A 27,593-nucleotide genomic window follows, 5' to 3' on the forward strand; every position below is an offset into this window, starting at 1 on the left:
ACAAGCCACGGCATGGGCTAGGTTGCTTTTGGGCCTGCTCGAGGCGGTCTGTTCCGGGCGGCCTCTGCTTTCCCGACTGACAAGCCAAGGCTCGTCTTACGTTACCTCAGGACTTTTGGGGACCAACTGATTGAGGACTGACAGGAGCTGCATATCCCGCTTTTCGCGCAGATAGGCTTTAGCTTAAACCGGCAGTGCTGCTGCTGTCGCTGTTATTTTTAAAAACGTACTAGCAGCGTTCAGTAGGCACATCACGTAGGGTTCCCCCTGAGCACATGCAGAGTGTGTTTTTAAACAACTCTTTTTAACCTGAGGAGACTGAAGTACGTACAGTATTGTAATCAGAGAACCAGCTCTATATTTAGGGTTAAATAAAATGGCTAGGTATTATAAAGTGAGGGGCAGTGACAGAGGGCTCAGAGGATGTTTTGGGGAAAGCATGGTGTTTATGTCATTTACAATTAAGCATTTCCAGCGTGCTCAGAATTGCCCAAGTGTCTAAAGGCAAGTTGAGCTGAGGGTACCCTCCCCAATATCAATGCATATGTAGGGACAGTTAATCTGTGTTAGTTAGGCCTCTTGAGTTGTGTAGACTAGAGTACAAGGTGATTGTGTGCAGGTGTAATTTGGGACCATTTGCTGATTTATTCTGAATCTGTATGGAAGAAGAGAGGCTGTTCTTCCAATCTCCCCCCAATTACCGAATTAACTTGCTTGTTATACTGTTACAACACCTGAGAAATGTACCATACACTACAGTACATATCCAGATGTAATCTGTTATAAAGGTAATAAGAGAAAAGTGTTATTTGTGTCCAACATCCTGTAAATGTGTTTTAAGGATTTGGTACAATCTGTTTATATCATAACCTCTCTTTGGAAGGGTGTTCCTTCCCCACAGCAGCATTAGACTTGCTTAGCATTACTTTTAATTTAGGGGTGGGTTACTTGTGGTCCTCCTAAAGATGTCAGACTGCAGCTCTCATCAGTCCTTGCCAGTATAGCCAATGCTAAAGTGCATGGGAGTTATAATACAGCAATATCTGGAAGACCACAAGTCTGCCCAGCTCTGCTTTAATTAAATACTAAACATACAGATAGCCATATTGCTCTGTTGCACCAAAAATAAGTCTTATGTCATTTTATAAATCAGGGATGAGGACATCTCCAGATGTTTCAGATGTCTGTCACACTATGTTATTAGTCATGCTGTGTGGGGCATACAAGAGTGCTAAGACAATAACAGCTTACCAGACTCAAGTGCACTTCATCACATACAATATTAAGTAGTACTTAAGTCAAATTGTAAGGGTCTGGCAGGGTGGAGGATTTCTGTTTTCTTTCCCTGTGTTACATTTGGAGACAATGTACAGCCATTCCAATTTGTTGAGACAATTAGCTATTATCTACAAGAGAAGTAGGTGACCTGTGGCCCTCCAGATGTTTTTGGATTGCAAACTCCCATCATGTCTCACTACAGTATTATCTAGTAGCATCTAAAAGCTCCCATCATTGACAGCCCTGCTCAGGTCTTGCCGACTGGAGCTTGTGCCGTCCTTTATTGAATCAGTTAACCTCATGTTTGACCTTTCTCTTTTCCTCCTGTCTTCAACCTCTCCCAATATTGCTGTATTTTACAGTAAACCTTGTCTTCTCATTGTACAGCCAAAGTACGATAGTCTCAGTTTAGGCATTTTCATTTCTTTTGAGAGGCCAGATTTGATTTGATTTAGCACCCACTTATTTGTCTTTTGGGCAGGTCATAGTATCTAGAAGGTTTTGCTCCAACACATTTTTTAATGACTCAATTGTTTTCCTCTCTGCACTTTTCACATTCTAGCTTCCACATCCATACATTGTAATTGGAAATTCCATGGTACAAGCAATCTTGTTGTTGGTCCCCAGTGACACATCCCTACTCTTAAGATTTAAAACTACATGTACATACATTTGAGATGTATGGGAACAATGTGCCTATAGATTTGAGGACTACATTTTTAAAATTCTAGTGTTAATAGGACAGAAGATTTATTATTTTACTTCCAAAAGCAGTAAAACAATTAAAACAATTTTGCTTGCAAAAGCATGATATACTTGAAGCAAGTATCTGTTTGGAAGCACCTGTTTTGCATATCTTATCATAGAAATCGTAGTTATTTCCTGTGATACACACCCAAAGAAGGGACACAGATTTTATCGCAGATTTTTGTACCATGTAAGTAAGAACCTGTCTACATGGAGTATTTATTCAACTTTCCTTGCACCCATGATACCTGTACTGCATCTTGGTGTCCACACAATGCAGGGCAGAAATTAGTGTCAATAGAATCAAAACAGAACATCTTGCTTTCTGTTTTTTGTTTTGTTTTGTTTTTGTTTGCTTTTTACACACTGACAGATGGTAATGTATTTTAGCTCCAGGTTGCAGCTGGAGAATCTGCCCATGTGAACTGTGTTATTGCATTTTGGTCCATGTACTTTGTGGATGTGTGATTTGATTATGTTCCTTATGGGCATTTTTCTGCTGATAAGTCTCCACTCATCTATACCCTGTGGAGGGGTAAAATATGGGAGGTAGGGAGGAGAAAGTGAAGTAAGTGAAGAGAGCAGGCAGATAGGCAGAAGAGAGTGATCTCTGTTGGGAGAGAAATGAAAGAGAAGAATTCTACATAGATGTATCTGGACAGGTAGTACTGGTCTAGCCTGGCGCCTCCCAGTGTATGCAAATACCCTCCCCATGTGTGGACACAAATACCAAAGTGATCTATTCAAATATACAACAGAAATACCACAGAACAAATCAGGATAAGCTCAAAATTAGAACAGCACCAATTCTAAACGCCCAACTCAGCCAACACCACCACATGGAGGCCAGTGCTGAATCCCCTTACTAGTTAATTCAAAATAATTTTCACTGGTGTTTCTCCTCTTAGCTAGGTTAGGCATATGGATACATAACAAGGGCCTAAAATGTTTGTCTTTGCTCAATAGACTCAAAAAGGAAATTCATTCCTGTTATATAGGTACATTTAATTGACTAACACCTTGTGTAAAATATTGTAGCTGGACAATCACTTGCATGTTGGGTTGGGCCATCAACAACAATAAGAGGAATTCCCCTCCAACACACATTTTTACATAACTTGACCATTAACTGTAGTACATTTCCAGCACAGTTAAGTCTTTTTCACCATGAAAAATCAGGATGCTAAGTTACTGCTTTATAGGATTATATTATAGAAGTCTTCTTACTCAGTAGGTGCTATAAAAATATCTGAACTACTTTAGCCTTGAGGACTAAAACTGCTCTTCTGTTATTCCTAGGAATCGGGAAGAAATACAGTGGTGCCTCACAAGTCGAATGCCTTGCGGGACACAAGACAAATGGTTTTGGCAATGGGGTTGATGACTCGCAAGACGAATGTTCCTATGGCCGTGCTTCGCAAGATGAATGTTTTTCCTTTAAAAAAAAAAATCTCAACCATTAATACCCAGGATGCATTGTGCATGGTGCCGGGAGGTTTAAAAAGCCTCCCGAATACAACCTGGGTTCACTTTTCCACGTGCAGTTCTAAGGTTGACTTCGAGAGGAGCAACTGTGGTCTGTGTTGTGGGCACATCCTGTGTTTGGTGTGGTCTGTGTTGTGGATGCATCCTGTCTTTGGAGAAATTGAAGGTTTTCAGAACTTTTTTGCCAGCAAAAGGTAGGGTGTGCATTTGTTCTGCGGGGGGGGGGGGGGGCTGTAATGCCAAAAAAAAATTATAAGTTGCACAGGAAACGTAGGGGGCTTAGCTTGTGTTGGGGGGGTGTTATACCAATTTTATTTTTTAAGTTGTACAGGAAAGGTAGGGAGCTTAGCTTGTGTTGAGGGGGGGTATTATGCCACTTGTTTGTCTAGGGCAGTTTTGGCCAGGGGTGGGAAGGTGTGTGGGAAGGTGTGTAAGGTGTGTGTGAAGTGGATGTGAAGCACTGCATTTTGTTTTTGCGAATGTAGCAGACATGGGTCCCAAGAAGGCTGCTTCTGCAGAGGCCGGGAAGATGACAAAGGAGAAGATTACTCTAGAGATGAAGAAGGAGATCATCAGGAAGCACAACAGAGGCATGCAAGTGATAGACCTTGCTAGGGAGTACCGGAGGAATCCATCCACCATCAGTACCATCCTTAAGATGAGGGAGAAGATCCTTGCAACAGATGTGGCCAAGGGAGTCACCAGGATCATGAAGAACTGGCCAGCTGTTCTGGAGGAGGTGGAGAAGCTGCTGCTCATCTGGATGCAAGAGAAACAGCGTGTAGGGGACAGAGTGACTGAGGCTGTCATTTGTGAAAAGGCCAAGGCTTTGTATGCAGACCTCGTGCAGCAAGCGCCAGGAGCCTCAGCCGAGCCAGAAGACTTCAAGGCAAGCAGAGGCTGGTTTGAACGCTTCAAAACCAGATCTGGAATCCACAGCGTGGTCAGGCATGGAGAGGCTGTTTCTGCGCCTACACTAGAGTCAACAGTGATGCACATTGTTGCCTTGGGGAGGACCATGGGCCTCGAGGTCACAGAGGAGGACATCTGTGAACTGGTGGAGGGCCATGACCAGGAGCTGTTCACCCAGGAGCTGGTCGAACTGCAGGCAGAGGCTACGGAGGAGCAGGCCTCTTTGGAAGAGGAAGAAGAGCCAGGCGAGGAACAACCGTCCACCACTAAACTGAAGGAGCTCTTAGAACAATGGCAAAACGTGCAGACTCAAGCACAGCAGTACCACCTGGACAAGGCTCTGGCACATGACCTTTCAAACACATATGAAAGGATCATGTTCCCTTTCAGAGGGATGCGGAAAAAGTGGCAAAAGCAGCTGACCATGGAGAGGTTCCTCACAAGGAGGCCAAGACATGAAGAGGAACCTGCTGCTTCTGTCGGTGGTACCCAGTTGCCTTCTTCCTCCTCCTCCTCTTCCTGTAAGCCTTAAGGTCAAGCCTTAAAGCCTTCTCCCAGTTGACCATGGTTTAGGCCATTGCCAGAGAGACCCTCTGCAGCTCTGGGAACGTAAAAGACTGCTGCTGTGATGTGGAGACAGTTCAGTCTGCCTTCAGTTTCCTGTCTTAAACACTGGTCCTGGTGGTTTAAAGACTTTAGCCTCACTTGTTCACTTTAAAATTTGAAATGTAAAAAGTTTCTCTACTGTTGGTTTCTGTATGTTTACATGCCTTGAAAATGTACTTTCTGAAGAGTTTTGCACAATCCAAGGACTGTTAGTGACTGTTTCTGTTCAGTTTCAGTGAAGGCAGATGTTCCTGCCTTATGTTTGCTGATTTTTAAATGTTTTTCTATGATGTTTAAAAAGTTAAAGTTTTTTGATTGAAATTTTTGAAATCATCTGCACAATATGTATGGCTTTAAAGAGCACTTAATAAACCCTTGGTAAACCAAATTTGACTTTATTCTGAATTTTTGCCCATAGGAACAAATTAATTAGATTTCAATGCATTCCTATGGGAAAACGTGTTTTGCAAGATGAATTTTTTGCAAGACGACATTAACCGCGGAACGAATTAATTAGTCATGCGGAGCACCACTGTAAAGATCTAACAGTATGAATAATTCATAATGGAACAACATCCAGCATTCCCCATCATTGACTGTAAATGGTATTCTACTTATTGATTAGGCATCCTTCAGTCTCGAGAGACTATGGTATTGTACTCTGTATGGAAGACATACTCTGGCATTAAACATATCTTATAATAAGATATGTTTAATGCCAGAGACAAGATGATGTTGATTTACAGAGTAACTTGGAAGAGAGATGTAACTACAAGGAAATGGGCTGCTTGCTTGTATCTCTTTTTGGCACATTTGAATCCTGAAAAAAATGAGCTAAATTATACAGTGGTGCCTTGCTAGACAGTTACCCCGCATGACAGTTTTTTCGCTAGACATTGACTTTTTGCAATCGCTATAGTGATTTGCAAAACAGTGATTCCTATGGGGAAATTTCGCTGGAAAATGTTTGGTCCCTGCTTCGCAAACCAATTTTTGCTAGACAACAATTTTGACAGCTCCTTCCGCGCTCGCAAAACGGGTGTTTTCGGGACCTAAGCTTCGCAAGACAGCTATTTAAACAGCTGATTGGCGGTTCACAAAGCAGCTTTCCTATGGCCGATCTTTGCTAGACAACGACGATTCTTCCATTGGAACACATTAAACAAGTTTCAATGCATTCCAATAGGGAAATGCTTTTCACTAGACAATGATTTTGCTAAACAGCGATTTCAGTGGGATGGATTATCATAGTCTAGCGAGGCACCACTGTAATGTTCTAAAAACAGCAAGGATCACTAGTTTTCTTGATGTAAAAGTGAATACCGGAGAAGGCATAAATTGAAACAAGCAAAACATGAAACTATTTTTTTACAGCCTGAAAAGATCCTTGATTAATTCTAGAGGCTATAGATGGAGGTTCAAATGGGTCTAGTTTCCTGCTCTGATAATACTGGGTGAAATGAGGAACAGCCCCAGAAAGACTGTTTTAGAGGTCTTTGTTGAAACTTCATAGACATGTTGTTCCATTTTTCTCTGCTTATTGTGCAACCTCAAAGCTACTTTCAGAGGAAGGAAGACTTGACAAATTTCACTCAACATATACAAGGTTTTTGGGGCGGGGAAAAAATTCAGTTTCAGATCAGTCACAGGGATGCACCATATGAGACAGAATACAACACTCTTTCTTAATACTGATGTGTTGGCTTACCAGTTGCTCAAATTGCTCGTGTCAAAATTATCTTGCTGTCTTGTGGGTTGTTACAAGGTGGGTTGTTACAAGCTGATGCTAAATTGCCCTTTGTAGGCAATTTAGCATCAGCACATTTTTTCACAATAAACATTCAGAATACAGTAATTCATTTTCATATGTTGCAGTCCAGTGAGAATAACCACAGAAAATTAAGGGGGGGACATAGAATTATGGATTCCAAAAGCCAGGCACTGAACTCTGTACTGTTGTTTTAAAGGCAAGGGTCTGCAGAAATCTTTGCTTATTACAAATTAGCATGTACCACAATTCTTCCAAGTTAGTAACCCATGAATTCCATCCCTGTCTTCCTGTTCTTTCCCTGCACCCTTCCCATTTCCCTTCATGCTGATCAATAGATGAATTACTTCAGTCTTAGCCAGAAGAAAGGGATATCATAGCTACAGCTTAAATGATCTGCTTAACAGAAAATTACACTTAACACCTACAATCCCACTTTCACCTGGCCCCTAAATTTTTCTTTCCCACTAGTCTTTTTTCTCTACTCTTACTTAGCATGTACCAGTTAACAGAAGAGTCCATCCAATGTGAAAGATTTATCCAGCATAAAGAGAAACCAAAGTTTGCCCAAAATATGCTTATGATTAGGTGCCACTAAAAGCTATTTATCAGTGGAGCCAAACATTGGCAATGTTTTACATAAACAAGCAAGGAGGTGCACATTTGTTGACTCTTCTGTACCTTTCTGTCCTGTTGTGGGAATGGTACAGTATGTTCAAAAGCATATGTAGCTGATTTCAGCTCATATTGCAGGATAACCAGATACCCAAGTCACTGAGCTGACACATTGCATAGATGCAAGAGTGAGAAATATCCCTTTGAATATTCCAAAACATAAGCAAACACCAGGGCCACTTCTAAATAGATCTATTTATGACAGTCAGGAATACAAACTATCTGAAATTCTGCTCCTGGGCAGGTCACAGAAAATACCTGGGAAGTGCTTTCATGGTTCCATGAACCAAGAAGGTAGTATACCTCTTCCCTCCCTTTCCCATGCTTTACAGAGTGACTGTGAAGTTGCATCAGAAGGCGAATACAATAATTCTGTAACTGTGGTGGCCTTGTCATGGTGGCCTTTGCAACACTCCTCAGCATAGTGAACGACATCTACCATCTGTCCGTGAATCCAGACCTAATATCCCAACACAACAGAGCAATACTCCACCTGGACTTCAAAACGCTAAAGCTGACAGTGTGGAGAATTCACTAACAATCCAGAGAGTACTGGTTGAAGCCAGAAAGCCTTCCACAAGGAAAGCCTATAAATATAAATGAAACAAGTTTGTCATGTTTGCTAACTCTGTGGGAGAAGATTATCTTCTTTTGAGTTCTTTCTCAGAACTGTATTAAAATATATTAGCTGAAGCTTTATTTAGTAAAACATTGTTGACATTTGTATATTTCAATAAAATCTGTATTAACTGTAAAACATGCTTCATAATAAGATTAGGTGACCACACCTCAAAATTGTGGGCTGAACCCTGCCCCTTCCCACTTGGGACTACAGGCCAGTTACACTGTCAATGGTGTACAAAGTTAGCTTTTTGGTTTTTGCAACTAGAAGAGTTAGTTAGAGAAGCCCATTAAGTAAAAGGCATTCACTCTGGATAGTAGTATTTTAACTGCAGTTTTGAAACTAGGGAGTTGCTAAAATTAGCCCTATTGGTGATCATTTTTTAAAAATTACTTTAAAAACACACTCCATACACACTCTGAGGATGTATATTGTTTATTTACTGTCAGTAATTTATTTTACATAAGGCAATATTAATGGCTAGAACACCTGCAGATTATGTACAGAGAGCAATGTACAACTAAAGGAGACTTTAATCTATTAGTAAATCAAACCATTTTAAAATTATGACTTAAGACCTTTAGAAATAATTTATTGCCAACGCTAAACAAAGGCAAGAGGGAAAATTTACAAAATAGCAGATTCTCTTACTCCCTGGAAAGGTTCAAAAGTTATACATAAAAAAAATGTAAAGCCACAAATACAACCCACATTTATACAAAGGTTATACAATTTTGTTTTCATTGAAGATTCTGTGAGGTTGTTACAAAATATATGTTCTAGAGAAAGGCTTAATAGAACATAAGCTCTCACTGGTGCTGAAGGATGGGGAAGCAGATTTAAATAAGTGGCAATTATTTGCTTTCAAGTACAAGATAAGAAGACTGCAAATGGCACTACTATAATGCTGCATAACCCTTAAAAGTCTTGTGTTAAGAGATGTCTGTGTTATGACACCAATAGAAAAAGGACAATTAAAAATCTGAATTCTGAACAGTTCACTTCAGCATATATGAAACTTAATCAGTGGCTCAAGAGAGAAAAATGCTGCAATTGCCTTGATACCTAGGGTTCCTAAGGTTTGTCTCAGTAATTTTAGAATAGAATATGGGTTTTTAAAAAAGCAAATTGAGACCATACTCATGAAGTTTTACTACCAACCTGTTAACCTCTGCCTTTACTCAAAGCCTCAATTATTCTGTATTTTTGGGCTCCTTTATACTGCTCCTCTTCAACAGTATGGTATTTATGAGGAAATCTAGGAGTGTGGTACCCGTAGTCCCATCATGCACTTGAGATATAACTCTTTAGAATGTACTTTGCCCAAATGAGGCATGAAGTTGTAGATCTCCATGCATCCATGCCTGCATACACAAGTTACCTTGTTTATTTTTTTAAGAAAACTGACTTTTAAAAATACTGCATTTTCTGAAAATATAAATGTAGGCAAGACCAGTTACTTTTTATGCCACTGAAATAAGATAAAAACTAAAATTAGCGTTAAAAAAGATCACCTAATAGAATTTTTTTTTAAAAATTATCTGACAAAACAGCCCTGTACTGAAATAATTGCATCTGAAAATATAAGATGTGACCAGTATTTCTACTTAGAATGTTCAGCATTCTTTGGGTGGATTTCTGTGGCAGACCAAACCAGACCCGTTAGCAAGATACTGTATTTAACAACTTCACTTTGTACTGCTATGGATTGTTAATGCTCTACAAGCCTTTCAGACTGCCAAAGAAAATAGGAAAACTTTGCCAGAATGTCTAGTGCTCCAGTGCAGATGAGCCATGGCACAGGACACTGCAATCACAATTGAATTTTGTATTATTTAAAAAACTACTAGGAACAAGCCTTTTTTCAAATTAAAAAAAAATTAAAACACAAAAGAGGCTTTCTCTTTCATTTTTGTTGATTACTTTGTTGAGAACTTCTTAAACATGAATGATTCGTATAGGAGATAGGAACACAAGAGTTTGATGTTTCTTCATTTTTTTCCTATTCTGTTTAACTTTTATTTCATCCTTTGTCAAACTGTCCAGGAATTTTTCATCCAATAGTGTAATGAGGGCTACTGTCTGTGGCCAATTAGAATGACAGTGGGGGACAAGGCAGGAAGTTTGACTCTATAAAAGGGCCTGTACTCAGTGAAGAATGATTTTTCTTACTTCAGTCGCTCCTTGTGGATGTGTGAACTGGTGCTCTCTATCTTGGACTGTGCTGTCTACTTAGTGCCTCTATTCCTCCATCTTGCATCCATTTTTGGGGGAAATTTATTGCTGCTGCTGTCAGGCAGCTTGATGGTGCCAGTGTGCCTCACTGAGATTATTTTTTGGATCCCCATTACCCTGCTAATTTGGGGGGGGGGGAACCACACTGCCCCTTTGTTCCTTTCCTTAATTATTTTTGCTGCCTGTCTGCTAGACTCAAAAATAGAAGACCTGTGTGTGTGTGTGGAATTTCCCCATTTTCCAGTAGTTTTGCTTGTCTCTCTCTCTCACTCTCTCTCTGCGTGTGTGTGTGTGTGTGTGTGTGCGTGCGCGCTTCATTGTATATGTTGCCTTTATCTGCTTGCTTTTCTAGTTTTTTGGGAGAAGGTTGTATATCTGCTTGCTATTTTTTCCTTGTATGTGTGTGTATGTGGGTTTCCTGTTTGATTTCTAACATTTGTTACTTCCTTAATTGACTGTTCCCCCTTTTTGTTAATGGTCTATAGTTTGGTTGGGGGGGGGCTTTTATTTGTTTCAGTATTATATAGGCCTGGGTGGAGGACTTTGTGACTGTTCTGGTTTGGCTGCCTGCTTAGGTTTCATTATATTTTTGCTTTCTCATGCTTTTGGAGTAGAGTGATATTCTATTGTCTTGTCTCTGCCTTGAGTAGTTTTTACAGGTTCCTTGAGGCTTTTGGACTAGTGCCAGAAACATGAATGGTAAAACACAAAGCAAAACGAGCCAAGAGGTGGCCCCTTTCATGTAAATGAAAGGGGCCGGGCATGAAAAATAGAAAAATGAAAGAGGTGCCCACTGAAAGAGCCCAAATTGGGGTGGGGGTGGGGAGGAAAGTTTTGCTGTGCACGTGCCTATTGGGTACATCTTTCCTACAACTTCTTTCTTTTAACCAAAAGCATCCTTGGAAGGTTATGCAAAGAAATGAGTGTCAGGAAGTTTGCTGGACCTTTTTCTCTCTCTTTCAATTAACATTTCTGTCAGATATTGCTATCCCAAGATGGTGCAGAAGACTTACAGAGATACAGGGAAAATTCCTGAGGAGAAAAAGTAAAATGTTCTGGACCCTTCCCAAATCACAGCTAGTTTTGATTTCAGAAATAATTAGAAAAATGCATGTATGAATCCATGGCACAGTTTGATACCTATACTGATCATATACGTAAAACCACTGCAACATTTTCCGTTTTAGTCACAAAACACTGCCTTAACTTCTGTCCTTGTACAGTGAAAAAGTTGACATTTCTCCATTAAGTTCTGTGCCCCCTTTATAAATCTTAAAAAAAATCTGATTCAATTGAATCAGCTTTGGTTATCCTTAATTCTTCATAGAGATTTATATATATATCAGAATCTGTTGGTAGACAACAGGAGGGAATCTGATTAAAAATAGGTACTGTCCTTATCTATATACTACTTAGTAGACAAAGGTCTAGCAAAAAGCATTTTTAATTGCACAACATACACATTTTAATAAAATTCTGACAGAATTAGTGTGAGAAAAATGACACCTCACAATATGCATACTAGTTCACTTCAGAATATTCCAGGATTGGGTCATAATATTTATATGTTATAACTGGAATGTGTATGTGTGGAAGTGGAGCGGTCTCCCAGCCCCCAAAAAAGGCCACTATCAATCACGTAAGGCCACTGAAAGGAAAAAAAAATAAGAGGCACTTCAGGGCAAAAAATAATAATCATTAATTAACAACATTTACTGATGTTAGTCTACACCCACTGAAGAACTGAAACAGCTGAGCCTATTCTATTAAAGCACTCAATTGGCACAAGCTCCTAAGTTACCTGAATCTAATATGTGGTAAAATTTAGTTGTCCTTATAGCAATTTTGCTGACCCACCTCCTTCCCCAAAGATTACATAACAATAGCACTTAGTATGTGAAAGCAATAGTAATACACTGCCTTTGGCCTGTGCAACAAAAAAGGGATGTTGTGATATTAATCTCTATTCATGTTAACCATTCACACATTAATGGCAGTACAGCATTAAAACAGGCTAAGTGCTAATCCCTCTTGTTGAAGTTTTCTTTAAAGAAGAGCATGATAAGGCCATGATAAAATTTACATATAAACTAGGATGTCTCAAGTAACTGGTAACATACAGGCTTTTAACCAATTCCTGAGAAGTCAAAGTATCACCAGCATTCTCAAAACTGAGATGAAAAACTATTAGTTAATAAATTTATTTACAGCAACTGTTTGCTTGCAAGGCTGAGTTGCTGAGGTGTGCAGCAACTGAGATAGAAGATGGCGACTCCTTTTTTCAGTTGCTTTTTATTTTTTGCAGTATGCCGTTCTTGGGATATCATTCAACTGCTTTACTTTTTCGATTAACAAGTTTTGCCTTTTCGCCAATAGAATGGCCAGTACTATGTCATATACAGCTGTGTGCACTCTCAGAGTTGTCACACAACTTGAACAAGTTGCATCTGACATCTATAAACACTGTCACCATTTAGCCAAACATCATTTAGCTTGGATTCCTGCAATACCCAAACTAAAAGCTCTATGCTAACTGGAGAACATCCTTCAACAATGGCTTATTTCAGAGCAACTGACAGAAGCTTTCAAAAGCTGCAAGCAGCTGTGTACTTTAAGCCCATTTAGCTTCACATTCACATGATTTAGTCAAACCATACAATCTTTCAGTTGCCAATCCAGATCAGTCTGTACAGGATTCATTTTGATTAAAATTAGGAGTGGTAGTGGAACACAACTGTCTTCCTTTCTGGTACCATTTGTGAGCATCCACAATTGGCATGGAAGTGGAAACACATTTGTAAACTTCAATTACAGCTTAATTACTGGACAAAGCAGAACTGTTTGCCATATACGCTGGGTGGTAGTGGTGGGTCAAGCTTAGAGAGCAGTCCAGAGTTATATCAGATCCCTTCTATAACCCCCTTCACATACCAAACTGCTTTAAAACTTAGCAAATTTCTAAAGTACAGGTAAATGGTTTCAACCACATGACTATATCTTACTAGATGTTAGAGGAGTACAGGCTTTATCAGTCTGAAAAGATCGAAGAGGTTAAAACTTGAAGTTAGCTTTTAAAAAAATCAGTCTTAAGAAATTAAAACCGATTCAATATGAGGTTACAATAGAAAAGATTTAAGTCTGAATTTCAACAGGAACTGGCAGTAACTTGAACAGCAGCAGCTTTTACCCATACATCCTGAGGTCTGACAAGACCAGTTTTTTCCTAACTCCTGCTGTAAACGGTTAACACAGTCTTTTTGCACATCACTGTAGCATGAGCTGTTTGAGATTGTCATGAAGGATGGTATCCTTTACATCACGAAACACAAGGCGGATATTTTCTGTATTAATTGCAGTGGTGAAATGGTGGTATAAAGGCTTCTGCTGCTGGTCCCGGCGTTTGGTACGAAAACAATCCACCAGGAATTTTTGGACGTCTGTTAAATTGTGAGGATCTCCTTCAAACTCTGGGAAGTAGTCCTTGATGCTCACTTTCTGTACTTTTTCTTCAAGCAAGTCTGTCTTATTTAGGAACAGAATGATGGAGACATTGCTGAAAACCCGGTTGTTTACTATAGTTTCAAAAATGTTCAGAGATTCTGTAAGGCGATTTGTTAGTCGATCCTCCATAAGTACCTGGTCAAATTCACTTGATGACACCAGGAACAGTATTGAAGTGACACTGTCAAAGCATTCAAACCAACGTTTTCGCTCTGACCTTTGGCCACCAACATCAACCATCTTGAAAGGAACATTCTTAATCTCAAAATCGTACTCATGGATCCCTTTAGTAGGTCTTCTTGCCAAAAGAATATCTTGCTGGGAGGGAAGGTAATCCTAAGTAGGAAAGAACAATATTTGAGTTAATAATGTCACCAAGTATTACACCTTAAAATGAACAGCCACAGGACATGAAAAAAAGTTGCTCCTTCTTTATCTAAATGTTTTTAAAGCCTCAAACTGGGATGTGTATATTAAAAAGAAGCATAACATCAAAAATCAAAATAATGATTTTATCAAAATATTAAAACTCAATCAAATATCTTAAAATGATTCAATGTTAGTAATTAAAAAAATTCAGTAATAAACAAGTGTTTTTTTGTGAAAGCAGAAAGTGAAACTAGTGGGGAAAGGGGAATTGTTTAGTTTAGCTCTTGTTTCATTCAAGCAGGCTGACAGGAAGTTGCTAACATCCTACAGTACTACCCATACAACAAGGATTATGTAGAGGGTGGATAAAGTGGATAGAGGGAAGCTTTTTTCCCTCTCACGCAATACCAGAACCATGGGATATCCACTAAAACTGAGTATTGAGTAAGAACAGACAAAATAAAACATTTATTTACCCAGAATGTTGTTAGTCTGTGGAACTTCCTGCCACAAGATGTGGTGATGGCATCTGGCCTAGATGCCTTTAAAAGGGGATTGGACAGATTCCTAGAGGAAAAGTCCATTGCAGGTTATAAGCCATGATGGGGGATGTATAATCTCCAGGTTTAAAAGGAAGTTATCTCAAAATACCAGATGTAGGGGAGGGGTATCTAATTGTCTTGTGTGCTCCCAGAAGTATCTGGTGGGGCCACTGTGCGAGACAGGAAGCTGAACTAGATGGGCCCTTGGCCTGGTCTAGCTCGGCTCTTCTTATGTTCTTATGATTTAAATAGCACACCTTCAATATTTTAATAATAAAGAAAACCCTAATTCTTCATTATTCCCGATAGAGCTAAAAAGGTGGATCAAATTTAATTCTGTCACTTCAGATCTAAAGATGGAAAACCAAGCCACACTCTCCCAATGATTTTTCAGTATTCTGGGCTACATAAAAGTACCTCGCTGGGTACTTTTAAGAACCAACTAAAAACGTGGATGTATAGGCAGGCCTTCCCTTCCAGTTAATTCCTGTCCTCTTTCCTTTTTTTCTCTCTTTATTTGATTTATTTTGTACTTTTTCATTTGCAAAATCATTTAATTAATTAATTGTTATAAATTTTTCTTGAACGTGTTATGTTTTATGTTGTAAGCCGCCTAGAGTGGTCGAAATGACTAGATAGGAGGGGTATAAATACAATAAATAATAATAATAATAACAACAATAATACGTAGTTTTGAAGGGCTCCTATCCTGTGAATGTCATCTAAGTTTAGAATATTCTTCAGGTACTAGTCCTGACAACTCTGCTTAACAATCAGGAAGATACAGAAATCTGCAGGCTTTGATTTTGGAATGTTCTGTAGGATTTTCTGTGCAAGCACAGAGCACCCAACTGTGGGAATAGATAGAAGACAAGACAAAGAAGTAACAAAGTTAACTTCTAATTTTTCAGCAGTCTTTTGGAACTTATGAACAATTCTATAATCCTGATGGGAACTGTGGCCCCATAAATGATAACAGCCTCAACCATAACAATGGGAATATGAAAAGATGATTTGCATACAAAAATTATCAATGTACAAAAAGGAATCTAACTTTTCCACTCTAACTAGTGAATCTCAGTGCTGACTGCAGTAAATGCTCTTGAGATGGATTTCAGGTTGAGCCTTAGTTGCTTAGAACAGCGGTCCCCAACCTTTTTGGGACCACGGACTGGCTGAGCCTCTGAGGAAGGCAGGACACCCCCCATGCTCTCTCCCTCTCTCTCTCTCAAACGCATACACGCTCTTGGGCGCATGCACGAAGTGGTGGGGGAATGCGCGTGCCAGTGGGAGCATTCTCCCACCTTCGCGCACGCACCCCTTTGCACAGGCGCTTGGGTGCATGAGTGAAGGGGTGGGGGAGGGCTCACACTGATGTTGGCATACATGCGCAAAGCAGCTGTGGGGAGGGGAGTGCGTGCAGGGGGGAGGTCTGTCTCCATGGCCCATCCAGCTCAGGCCATGGACTGGCACCGGGTCGTGGATTGTGGATTGACGACCTCTGGCTTAGAACATATTGGAATTCTACTTGCTTCAATGCTCTGAGCATAATTGCAGGGAAAAAGGATCCACAACATAACACTTAATTCCTCCTACAAGTATTAGGAAACCCACATCATATCCAAATGAATTTTCTACCCTTAACCTACAGACTGAACCAGAGATGGGAATATTCGTATTTGTATACAAATATCCCCGTCGCAGCTCTCCTTAATGAGGGTCCTACCCTCAGGACTGTACTGTCCACTCATGCACCCCAGTAGTCCTGCCAACTGCACCTGGAGCTCTGCTCTCTTCCTGCTTGGCTGGACAATCAGCAGCCATATAGGGAGACTCATCCTCTTACCCCCTGCCTGAAATGGTCAGCCAGGCAGGGAGACTCGTCCTCCCGCCACCTGCCTGGAATGGCCAGCCAAGCAGGAAGAGAGCAGAGCTCCGGGTGCCATTGGCAGGATGCATGAGTGGATGGTTTGGTCCTTTGGGCGAACACTCATCACGGCCATCTGTGGTGGGAATATTCATATACAAATATGAATATCTCCATCTAGACTGGACCTATACATCAATGGAAAGACATGGCTAATTTCTAATGAAGAAATATGCAGCCCTTAGACAATGGATGTATAAGTCTCTACTGTGTTTAGAAATCTAATCAAAGAACCTATAACAAAAGTAGTCTTAGTGGTCAGCATACAGAAGGAAAAGAAATACTGAATACATTTAAGTATTTGGAGTTAGTATGGTATTTCTCAGGACTCAGGAGACCAGAGCTCAAATCCTTACTTGGCCGAGGCAACTCCCTTTGATATGACAATGGTAAAACCACTCCTTAAATATCTCACATATCTTAAAAATCCTGTTTGGGTTGCCATAAATCAGATGCAACTTGATATCACATAAAAATATAGATTTCAGGATCCACTCTAATAGTATAGATAATCCATACCAGAAAGGGATGTCAACTGTATAAAGCTTTAGTTAAAACAAGAAGAATTTACATTACATATCTATAATGGCTAAATACGCAACTAAATATGCAATATATTCATGTTTTATTGTTCTGTTTCAACTTATGTAAAAAGACATATAATTTGACGGGAAGAGAAGAAATTGTCATGTACAAATTGTTTTCCATAAAAGCAAATAATTTTGTAAACAAAATAAATAAATAACTGTGATATTGACTATCTACATACATAACTGTTGTCATGTCCCCACTTTTAATTTGCAAAATAAGGAAACCAACTTTCAAAAATTACTGCATTTTTCCATGTATAAGATATCCCCATGTATAACACCCCTCCACTTTTCTAACCCAAAATTTCTTTCTTTGCAAGAAAGTGGAGGGGGAAGGCAGGGATCAAAGCACTTTGATTCCTGCTTCCCCCCTCCACTTTTTGCAAACAAAGCGGAGGGAGAAAGCTTTCATGTGAGGAAAGTGAAGGGGGAAAGCACTTTCCTCGCAAGAAAGTGAAGGGGGAAAGTAGGAATCGCTTTCTCCCTCCACTTTCTTTGCAAAAAGGTGCTTTCCACCTCCACTTTTTGAGAGGGGGAAAGCAGCTTTTTGCAAAGAAAGTAGAAGGGGAAAGCACTTTCCTCTCAAGAAAGTGGAGAGGGGAAGAAGGAATTGCTTCCCCCCTCCATTTTCTTGCGAGGAAAGTGTTTTATCCCTCCACTTTCTTTGCAAAAAGCTGCTTTCCCCCTCCACTTTTTGCGAGGGGGAACTTTGCACTTTGATCCCTTCTCTCCGTCCTTACTATCATGTAGAAAACGACCCTCAATTTTTCCTCTAATTATTTTAGGGAAAAGTGTCATTTTATACACAGAAAAATATGGTAGGAGCCATACACAAAGGCAACTGAAATTCCCTTCCCAAAAATTATAGTGTTTTAATGAGCAAAATTAAAGAGTAAACTTACTGGCTCTCCAAGTTTATCCAAGTTATCCAGGAAATACTTGATTGATTCCCCCTAAAATTAAGTAAGAATACAGTTATTAATTTTTCAGTTATGCACTTATCTACACCAGCTTAACACAAAATTATTTTGAAATATAGCTGGTGCACAAATGCTGCACCTCAACTGTAAACAGTAAAAACAAGACGTTCATCAACTCAAGAGTCAAAATCTGTCTCAGAGTTAAACACAGTTCTTTCAAGGGGCCCACTACTCTTAACTGTATTGGACCATGGCCATCATTTACAGGCTCAGAGGCCTCGACAGTTTTTCAGTTCTGCTTACAAGGGATGTAAACAGAAGAAATTTCTTGAAGTCTAACAATCATTGTTGAATTTCTGCAAAATATTACACTCACCAGTTTAAACAATGGCATCAAGGAAGCTTAGTAAAAAGAAATTCATGCAAATTAAACCTGAATCAGTTTTTACTTCAATAAATGCAACTGGTTCTAGGCAGTAGCATACAGATGTCAACTTCCAAAAACCAAAATCATAAGAGAAGCAGATAGAATTTAACATTTATCAAACCCAACACAACCTAGTGCAATGAAAAGTAGCTTCCATCCAGTCTGCAAATTTATTCTGCTAATATTGTCAATTACTGATAGGAAAAAAAGGTATTTAAAGACGTTTATACCTTAAACCATATAGATCTGAGCTTTTGTATGTGAGCTGTCGCACTAGCGCTTAAGCCTGAGTAAACATGTTGGAGAATGTGTGTATTTGGTAGGAAAACATTGAAAACAGCATGAATTATATCTAGTTCAATTCTCTTCGCTTTGCCCTGACTGCCATGCACCTGGCCTGCTGCTCATCACTAACCCCAATGACTATTGAAACGCTTCTCAAATTACAATTCATCCCTTAGACTAAAAGGCTTGACTAAAAAAGATTCGGAGGGGCTCACTGCATTGCAATTTTTTCCCCATGTAGAGACAACATGTTTCTCTTTTCCCTTTGGTCTAATATTTTTCAAACATATTTATTAAGTAACCAGTATGATTCAGTGATGGACTCTGGAGACCAGGGTTTGAATCCGTGCCCAGCCATGGAAACCCACTAGGGGTGTGGAACTAGTAAAACCACTCCTTAAATATCTCACTTACCTTGATAGCCCAATACAGAGTTACTATAAGTCAGTTCCAACTTGAGAGCACATAACAACAAAAATATTGCTGTGTATTCTTCCTCCCTCTGAAGTGCATCTCTTCAGAGTTCCAGTCAGTCATTCCCTCCAAATGGTGCATTTCTGTCCATAATTGCCAATTCACAATTTATGGTCATGAAATTTCTAAGAAGCATTCTAAGTTCTCAACGGGTTGTTTGAGACCTTCCCCATTCTATATGCTTTGGGGTTCTCCTGAGAATGTTGATACCACCCACATTCATTTCTTTCAGTAGTTTTCTTTATTATAGCTAAAATCTTATCTGCCTAATATTAATACAAAAACAGTCTGGTTTATAAACTCAATGTGTTTAGAAGAGCATATTTAGATTCTGGCAATATGTAAAGACACAATTTAATTCAGTGAATTCAGGTATGAAAAACTGCTTCATTAACAGGCTGAAGGACCTGGAAATCAGTATCTCAGATATAGAATTCATTATTATCCAACATTACATATTGTGTTTTTAGTTGATACATTATTTATTTATTTATTTTTATTCTATTTATATCCTGCCTATCTGGTCTTGCGACCACCTGCGATACTACAGTAACCGTAAAAAATCTCTTTCCAAAATGACCAAGAAAAGGCCTATTGTAGTACCAGAAAACCATTTATAGAATGCATATGTAAAACCAAGTAGGCAAGAGTGAACATGACTAATGCTGACATGCTTCTAGTCTATCTATATTTGTGTGCTTTAAGCATATTAAAATAAAGCAGTAATCTTGTGGTAGCACATCATACCTTCTGGATTTAAATTAGAAGACTGAGCATACACTTGTAATTATGCAAAATTGATCTCTAAGATGGAAAACCTCTGACCTTAACACAATTGCAGAGACAAAAGGCTCAGGTCTGAAACTGTGTATAAGTGTTTGATATGTAATGGGTCTGAAAAATATAACTGTAGTAATCTGTTGTAGCAATACAAAAGCATTCAAGGGTACTGTTAAGGACTAACAGATTCACTGGCTGAAATCCTGTTGCTTAGCACAATAAGTCACAACTAGATCAGGCCAACTAAATGAGTGGGGATTTAGTGAGTCAAGTCCTCCATAAGTGTCACTGATTCAAATGGGCCTACGCTAGTTGCAATTTACTAAAGTAAGTTGCAACAAGAGTAGAACTGAATCACTAAATCCCAACTGATTTAACTGGCCTACTCTGCTGCAATTTACAACACTGAGCAACATCATTTGAGGCAATGTGGCATATAAGTGCATTTTATCAGTGTACTTTCCCCAATAGCAGATCTCACAATGAGAGATCAGGTGGACATAATATGGGTTCAGCTCCCTGGGGCCGGACTGTCCACTCACCCATCCGCTGCTGCAGCTGGCTCCACACTCCCTTCTAATTGCTCCCAGATGGTACAATACCCCAGATGTTACAATGATAACATCTGGGGACCAAAGGTTGGGAACTGCTGATCTAGAACAGTGGTTCTTAACCTTGGGTTACTCAGGTGTTTTTGAACTGCAACTCCCAGAAACCTCAGCCAGCACAGCTGGTGGTGAAGGCTTCTGGGAGTTGCAGTCCAAAAACACCTGAATAACCCAAGGTTAAGAACCACTGATCTAGAAGACAGCATGACTACCGCCATATTGTAAATTAAACACCATTAAAGTTCTGTAACTTTATGGTTACAAACAAAAGCTTGCAAGTATGTAGTTCACAGCCAAATGACTGTAATCAATACTGAGTTTAATTAAGTCTCCTAGAACAGAGGTGTCAAACTCAATTTCATCTTGGGCTGCATCTGCATTATGGCTGCCCTCAAAGGGCTGGTTGTAAGACTATATAAATGTAAGAACGGGAGTGGGCAATAGCAAGGACTACATTTCTCAAGGTGCTGTATGCTGCCCAAGCGGCTGCACTTTCTGACTCTTTGCTGCTTGGAATGCTGGGATCAGACGTCCTGCTGGGTGCCCAGCATCCTTGTGGAGCATCATGGATAACCAAGTAAGTGCCTGCGTATTGTATACTGCATAGTAGCAGACAACACTGTGAGGGTCCCACATGAAATGGCCCATTGGCCCAGATTCGGCCCATGGGCCTTGAGTCTGACACGTGTTTTAGAAGAAGGTAGAACTACTTGATTTTTCATCCCTACACATCAACACAAATAGCTCTCCAAATCCAATACAAACATTAAATGCTTGCTAAAATGCCTCTCAATACTTAGTTAAAATACGTTTGTGAACTGGTCTAGTGTACTTTCTTTCAAAGCTAGAGGAAAAGTCAGTACTTGAGTTGTCACTGATATTAAGTTGATATCCAGACCATGGTTATGCTCACCATGAAAAGGTTTGACTGCATTGCATTTCATCTGCACCTTTTGAAGAGGAAGAAGTCAACCACTCCGTAATTTGCTGAGGTCACAAAGATATTTGTGGTGAAAGAGGGAGTTGAGCTGAGGTTTCTTACAACCAAGGATACCATTAAATGCTGAATTTTAAAACCACATGGCAAACCATGTTCTACAATATAAAAAACTGAACAATTTGGACAAATATTTGCCATCCATTTGGTAGGAAGCCAAAAAAACTTCCTCAAATTCATGTAAGGAGTGAGATTATATGGACTACATAGAAGATTTGAATTTTAAATTGCCATGACATGTTTTTGTGAAGAAAGGTTGTTAGATTTCTAACTGTTCTAATCCTGTAGTTCACAATAAGATACATTTATATATTTATTACCAGTTTCAGCGTAATTAAGGTTCACAGAGCAGCTACTCAGATTCATGAAATCTGGTGCTATGTACCATGAAATCTCAAACACCTTCTCATACACAAATGCACTACCACTTCCTGCAGTTTCCACAGCTGAAAACAAACTCCAGAGTGCTTTATACTGAATTGCTTTGTTTATTTACTGTAATTCATATAGATTTATTGTGTTTTAAATGTCTGTTTATAGGACTTAATTTGTTGGAAGGACAGTCTTATCCAGACTCTTCAAAATGTAGACTGTGACAACTCTTAAGCTATTCAACTGTTTGCAGTGGAAGACATAAATCATGCCTGGCTCTCAGTTCAATGTACACATGTTACTTCTTATAATCAAGATAAATTGAACACCTGGGGAATTGAAAATATATGTTTTGTTATCATATTCTTGTAAGAAGGGTACAAAACATAATCAGAGCTCCTCAGCTACTAAAAAGCTAAGCACATAAAACATGACATTCCAAGAAATCTACTGTTCTGCTGTTTTTTTACTGTTTACATGTCTTTTTGCTACTTAAAGTAGCTGTATGCTTCCACTGAATACATTAGACATTCAAAGGGCCTGACTCCAGTCTTTACTAAAATTCACTGTTTGTTTATCAAATATACGATAAAGTTTTAAAATCTGAATTGAAAAAGTAAAGGCAGTTCAATACATGGGATGGTTTTGTGCCTGGCTTCTCTCTCTCTCTCTCTCTGTTCACTTTGCACACAAACACACATTCAACATCTCCCCACTACTTTTTTTGAAACTGGCTAGAAGCCTTATCCAATCTAACAGCAGCTACACTTCAACAAGAACCACTCAGAAGACTGAAATCAGACAAAGGTCAACAGTATATAGATTTTAAAACCATCACAGAAAATATCTCAATTATAACTTTTAAGTATAAAATTAGGTTATTTTTAATTTTACACCTGTAATTTTGTGTATATACTCATGAACAATTTACCTGCACTGCAACATTTTACTGTCAGTAAAGACTATTGACTCAACAGATTTTTCTCCACAGCCATTTAGATTTTACAGTTTCCAATACATTACAAAAATGTTATTGTATACTCCATTGATATCTGTACACCAGGGATGCTGGATATGTTCTCTGGCAGATATTACACTGTAATTCCCCATCAGCTATAGTGAGGGATAACTGAGGCTGCACTCAAGCAACATCAAGTAGATTTTCCCTGCCATATACTAAGACTACAAAATAGCTTTACATATCTTTGCTGTTTTAATACAAAATTAAAATAGGTCCTCTGTCTGGACTTCAGCCAGTGCCTCTGAATGCTCATAGAACATCTGCTCCCTTATTGAATGTGTCAGTGTCATCCAAGGCCAACCTCAGCAACAGGGCACACTCTTCTTTCCAAGTGAAAGAGCTGAGTAAGCTATTGATGTCCTCTACTAAATACACTGATTCATAATCAGCAAGTATTCCATTTTCAGAGACTGCATTTAGACAATATGTGGTTCTTCCTCTAGTCTTGTGATTAACTGAAGAAAGTTTAAACAAATATTTTAGAACAGTTAGACAACTGTTGGTTTATGATGAATTGTGGGAAAGGAAACACTTAGCCTACATCTCCAATGACACATCCAAAGCAAGATCAGTATTTCTCCTAAATGCTGTATTATTTTACACAAGCTTAGCCTATTTCCATTTGAGTCAGACATCTGGAAATTAGTCATAGAATCCAGTTTCAGTTTGTAAAATACAACTGCAATAACTATTTGTGTAGTATAAACCGATTAGCCTTCCTCCAGGAAAGGCAATGGTTTATGAAAATTACTTACAAATGGGGAAGAGTCAAATGTCAAAATGCTTCTAAGAAAAGATTCCTTGCAAGTGAATAGCAGAATTAAGTTACAAATGAAACTTGTGCTACTACTACTTCTGGAAGGTCTGATCTAATTTGGCAAAAACACTGCCATCTGATAGTTTTTGAAATTAAATTCATATCAAATGAAAAGAGAGGTTACTTACCTGTAACCGTTGTTCTTCAAGTGGTCATTCTGTGAATTCACACAAAAGGGTTAATCCGGCGCTTGCGTCGGTCCTCTCGGAATATTCTAGAGCTCTGAAAGAAAAAGTAACAACGTAATGCTGCCCCTATTGCGCATGCTCCCACCCGCCCTAGCCTCAGTTCCATTTATTCGTCCCAGGTATAAACCTCTGGACACACTCACAGTGACTGGACACACTCACAGTGACAGATAGAGGGGAGGCCGGGCGGGATTGTGTGAATTCACAGAATGACCACTTGAAGAACAACGGTTACAGGTAAGTAACCTCTCTTTCTTCATCGTGGTCTTCTGTGAATGCACACAAAAGGGTGATTAGCAAGCTTACTCACCGGACGGTGGGATGTCACTGCAGTAGAGATGTCAGCACGGCTCTCCCAAAAGCTGTCTCCTTCTTGGCCCTGAGATCAAGTCGATAGTGGGTAATGAAAGTCGATGGTGTCGACCATGTGGCTGCTCTACAAATATCCGGGACATCAATGCCACGCAGGAGGGCCGTAGAAGACGCGACAGCTCTAGTAGAGTGAGCACGCAAACTATGAGGAGGAGACCTGTGTTGAAGTTCATAGGCCAAAGAAATAGTGCTGACAATCCATCGAGAGAGAGTAGATCGTGCTGCCGGGAAACCCTTCTTTGGGCCAGAATAACAAACAAAAAGCCGAGTAGAAGCTCTAAGGTCCTTAGTCCTGGACACATAAAAAGCCAAGGCCCGTCGCACGTCAAGGGTGTGGAGCATGCGCTCGATGTCAGACGAAGGTTGTGGAAACAAGGTCGGAAGAGAAAGAGGTTGGTTAAGGTGAAAATCAGAGACAACCTTGGGGAGGAAGGAGACGTCAGGATATAACAACACCTTATCCTTGAAGAATTGCAAATATGGTTGGTCAGAACGAAGGGCTGCCAGTTCACTGACACGTCGTGCAGAGGTGATAGCAACCAAAAAGAGAGTCTTGAGAGTCAATAATTTGGTGTCACAAGTGGCCATTGGTTCAAAGGGAGGACGCGTGAGTGACTGGAGAACTAAATGGAGCGACCATTGTGGGGCTGGTGGTTTCGTAGGGGGTCTCAAATTAGAGAGTCCCCTTAGGAAGGCTTTAACAGTGGGGTGCGAGAAAAAACGTGAAGAAGGCGAGCCGCTTGGTTGGAAAGACATAACAGCAGCGAGATAAACTTTAACTGTAGATAAAGATAATTTGAGATCAAACAAATGTCTCAAGTACAGCAGCAACGTGGAAAGGGAAACAGGGGAAGGTACAAAACCCCTGTCTTTAGTAAACTTGAGAAAACTCTGCCATTTATGAGCATATAAGGAAGTCGTGGATGGCTTCCTGGCTTTGTCTAACACTTCCTTGACCTGTGGAAAATCCTCCACGCGGTCAGATGCAGGGAGTTCACATCTGGATGTAGAATGTTGCCCGCGTCCTGAGTCAAGAGATCTGGTAGATGTGGTAGCTTCCTGAACTCTGAGGACATACTCACTAGAGTGGGGAACCAGGCCTGACGGGGCCAATAGGGAGCTATGAATATGGCGTTCGTCCGTGATTGACGAAGCTTCACCAGCGCCTTCTGGATCAATGGAAGAGGAGGGAAGAGGTACAGCAGCTGCTGGTTCCATCGAAGCATAAAGGCATCGCCTAGAGACCCGGCTCCCAGTCCTGCTCTGGACGCATAACTGGGGCATTTGGCGTTCGTCTGAGATGCAAACACGTCGATTGTGGGAGTGCCCCATAGAAGACACAGTTCCTGAAAAACACGGGGGTTGAGCTCCCACTCGTGTGTCTGGTAAGGGAGGCGGCTGAGACGATCCGCAAGCGCGTTGTCCTCTGTTGGTACATGTATGGCCACCAAAAATACATGGTGGAGACGACACCACTCCCAGAGTAGCACAGTGAGGTACAGTAGTGATTGAGACCGTGTCCCTCCTTGCCTGTTTATATAATACATGGTCGTGGTGTTGTCCGTTATCACCTGAACACCACGACCACGTACCATGGGCAGAAAAGCTCGAAGGGCTTTGATGACAGCTATCATTTCGAGGTGGTTTATGTGTAGGTCCATCTCCTGCGGTGACCACAGCGCATGTATCTCGTGTGAGTTGCAGTGCGCCCCCCAGCCCGACGGGCTGGCATCGGTAGTTATTTGAGCAGTCAGTTTTAGAGGTTTGAATGGCCTGCCTATCTGGAGGTTCCTGGTGCGCGCCCACCATTGGAGCTGGGCTGCAAGTTCCGTGGTCACACGAAGTCGCTTGTTCTGACTGTCCATCATGGGGTTGAATAGCGCAAGGAACCACGATTGCAGAGATCTCAGTTTGAGTCGCGCATGAGACAGGGTAGGGGTCGTGGAGGCCATAAGGCCTAAAAGATGTTGTGCGTGTCTCGCTGTCACCTGCGCTCCTGGGCGAAAAGTCCGTACTGCTCTTTGTATTTTCCGTATTCTCTCCTTGGGTAAGAAGACCCGGGCGGCATTTGAATCGAGACGAGCGCCTATATAGTGGACCACCCTGGATGGAGTGAGGTGGGACTTCTTCAAGTTCACAGTGAGACCTAGTTCCGACAACAAACTCAGAACGAGTCTGGTATCCTTCACGGCTTGATTTCGAGAGGGGGCGACCAGCAGCCAGTCGTCTATGTAGGGGTAGATGTGGACGCCCCGTAGACGTAGGTAGGCAGCGACTGGGGCCATGACCTTTGTAAATGTCCTGGGAGCTGTTGAGAGCCCGAAAGGTAAGGCCAGGAATTGGTAAATGTTGTTCTGAAACAGAAACCGTAGGTATTTGCGATGGTGTGGATGAATCGTAATGTGAAAATAAGCGTCTTTGAGGTCTATGACGACGAACCAGCTGTTTCTTTTCAACAGAGGCATGATGGACTCCAGTGTAATCATGCGAAAACGACGAGGATGTAGGTAAGTATTTAAAGTCCTGAGGTCCAGAATGGGTCTTATGCCCCCATCTTTTTTGGACACTGCGAAATACCTGGAATAAAACCCGTTTTTTGCGTCTGTTATGGGAACTGGCTCGATGGCATGTTTCTGTAGCAGTGAGACAATCTCGTCCTCTAGAGCAACGTCGAAAGAGGTGTGACATATAAACCCTAGAGGAGGTGACTCGATGAATTCTAGTTGGTAGCCGTGTGCAATGATGTTCAGGACCCAGGCGTCGTTTGTTATAGTGAGCCAGTTGTGTAAAAAGGGAAAAAGTCTTGTAGTGTCTGAACTGGAAGGAGGAAAACTTGGAGAGTCAAAGGTAACGCTTAGATTTCTTGGCAGGAACTTTGAAGGGTCGCCGGCGTTGAGACTGTTGCGACCTGTAGCTCGGCGCAGAAGAGGAGGCCCGCGAGGATCTTTGCTGAGGTAAGTTCCTGTAAGACTTGAATTGTTGGGAGGGTTGCTGATACTGGGCATAAGACTTACGCCACTGAGGTCTGTTGTAACGGGGCTGAGATTGGATAGAATATGATCTAGCTGTCTTTTT

At 40.5% G+C, this 27,593-nt stretch overlaps 2 protein-coding genes across 3 annotated transcripts in view; one reads left to right on the forward strand and one right to left on the reverse strand.

Annotated features, from left to right (window-relative positions):
- The first annotated feature begins 30 nt into the window (after positions 1–30).
- LOC140704598 (major centromere autoantigen B) lies at positions 31–5,416 on the forward strand. Of its 2 annotated transcripts, XM_072990806.2 has the most exons (3): positions 31–788; positions 3,325–3,704; positions 3,996–5,416. In XM_072990806.2, exon 3 carries the CDS (start codon positions 4,001–4,003, stop codon positions 4,952–4,954), a length of 954 nt encoding a protein of 317 aa, XP_072846907.2. In that variant the 5' UTR covers positions 31–788; positions 3,325–3,704; positions 3,996–4,000; the 3' UTR covers positions 4,955–5,416. The 2 variants fall into 2 exon arrangements, with proteins under 2 accessions (XP_072846907.2, XP_078240478.1); XM_078384352.1 differs by lacking the exon at positions 31–788 and having other exon boundaries at positions 3,580–3,704; positions 3,999–5,416.
- A 3,096-nt stretch (positions 5,417–8,512) lies between these two features.
- Positions 8,513–27,593, reverse strand: part of GNA13 (G protein subunit alpha 13) — a 46,527-nt gene continuing 27,446 nt past the window's right edge. The window contains exons 3-4 of the mRNA XM_020806440.3: positions 18,160–18,210; positions 8,513–14,165 (exon numbers count right to left, since the gene is read on the reverse strand). Of these exons, the coding sequence (XP_020662099.2) occupies positions 13,593–14,165; positions 18,160–18,210 (624 nt within the window). The 3' untranslated portion in view covers positions 8,513–13,592. The remainder of the gene's footprint in view (positions 14,166–18,159; positions 18,211–27,593) is intronic.

Source organism: Pogona vitticeps, chromosome 2, assembly GCF_051106095.1.
Source record: "Pogona vitticeps strain Pit_001003342236 chromosome 2, PviZW2.1, whole genome shotgun sequence".
Lineage (NCBI taxonomy): Eukaryota > Metazoa > Chordata > Lepidosauria > Squamata > Agamidae > Pogona > Pogona vitticeps.

Excerpts from the sequence above, each read along its gene's own strand:
- LOC140704598 (XM_072990806.2), top strand. The coding sequence starts at position 4,001 with ATGGGTCCCAAGAAGGCTGCTTCTGCAGAGGCCGGGAAGATGACAAAG.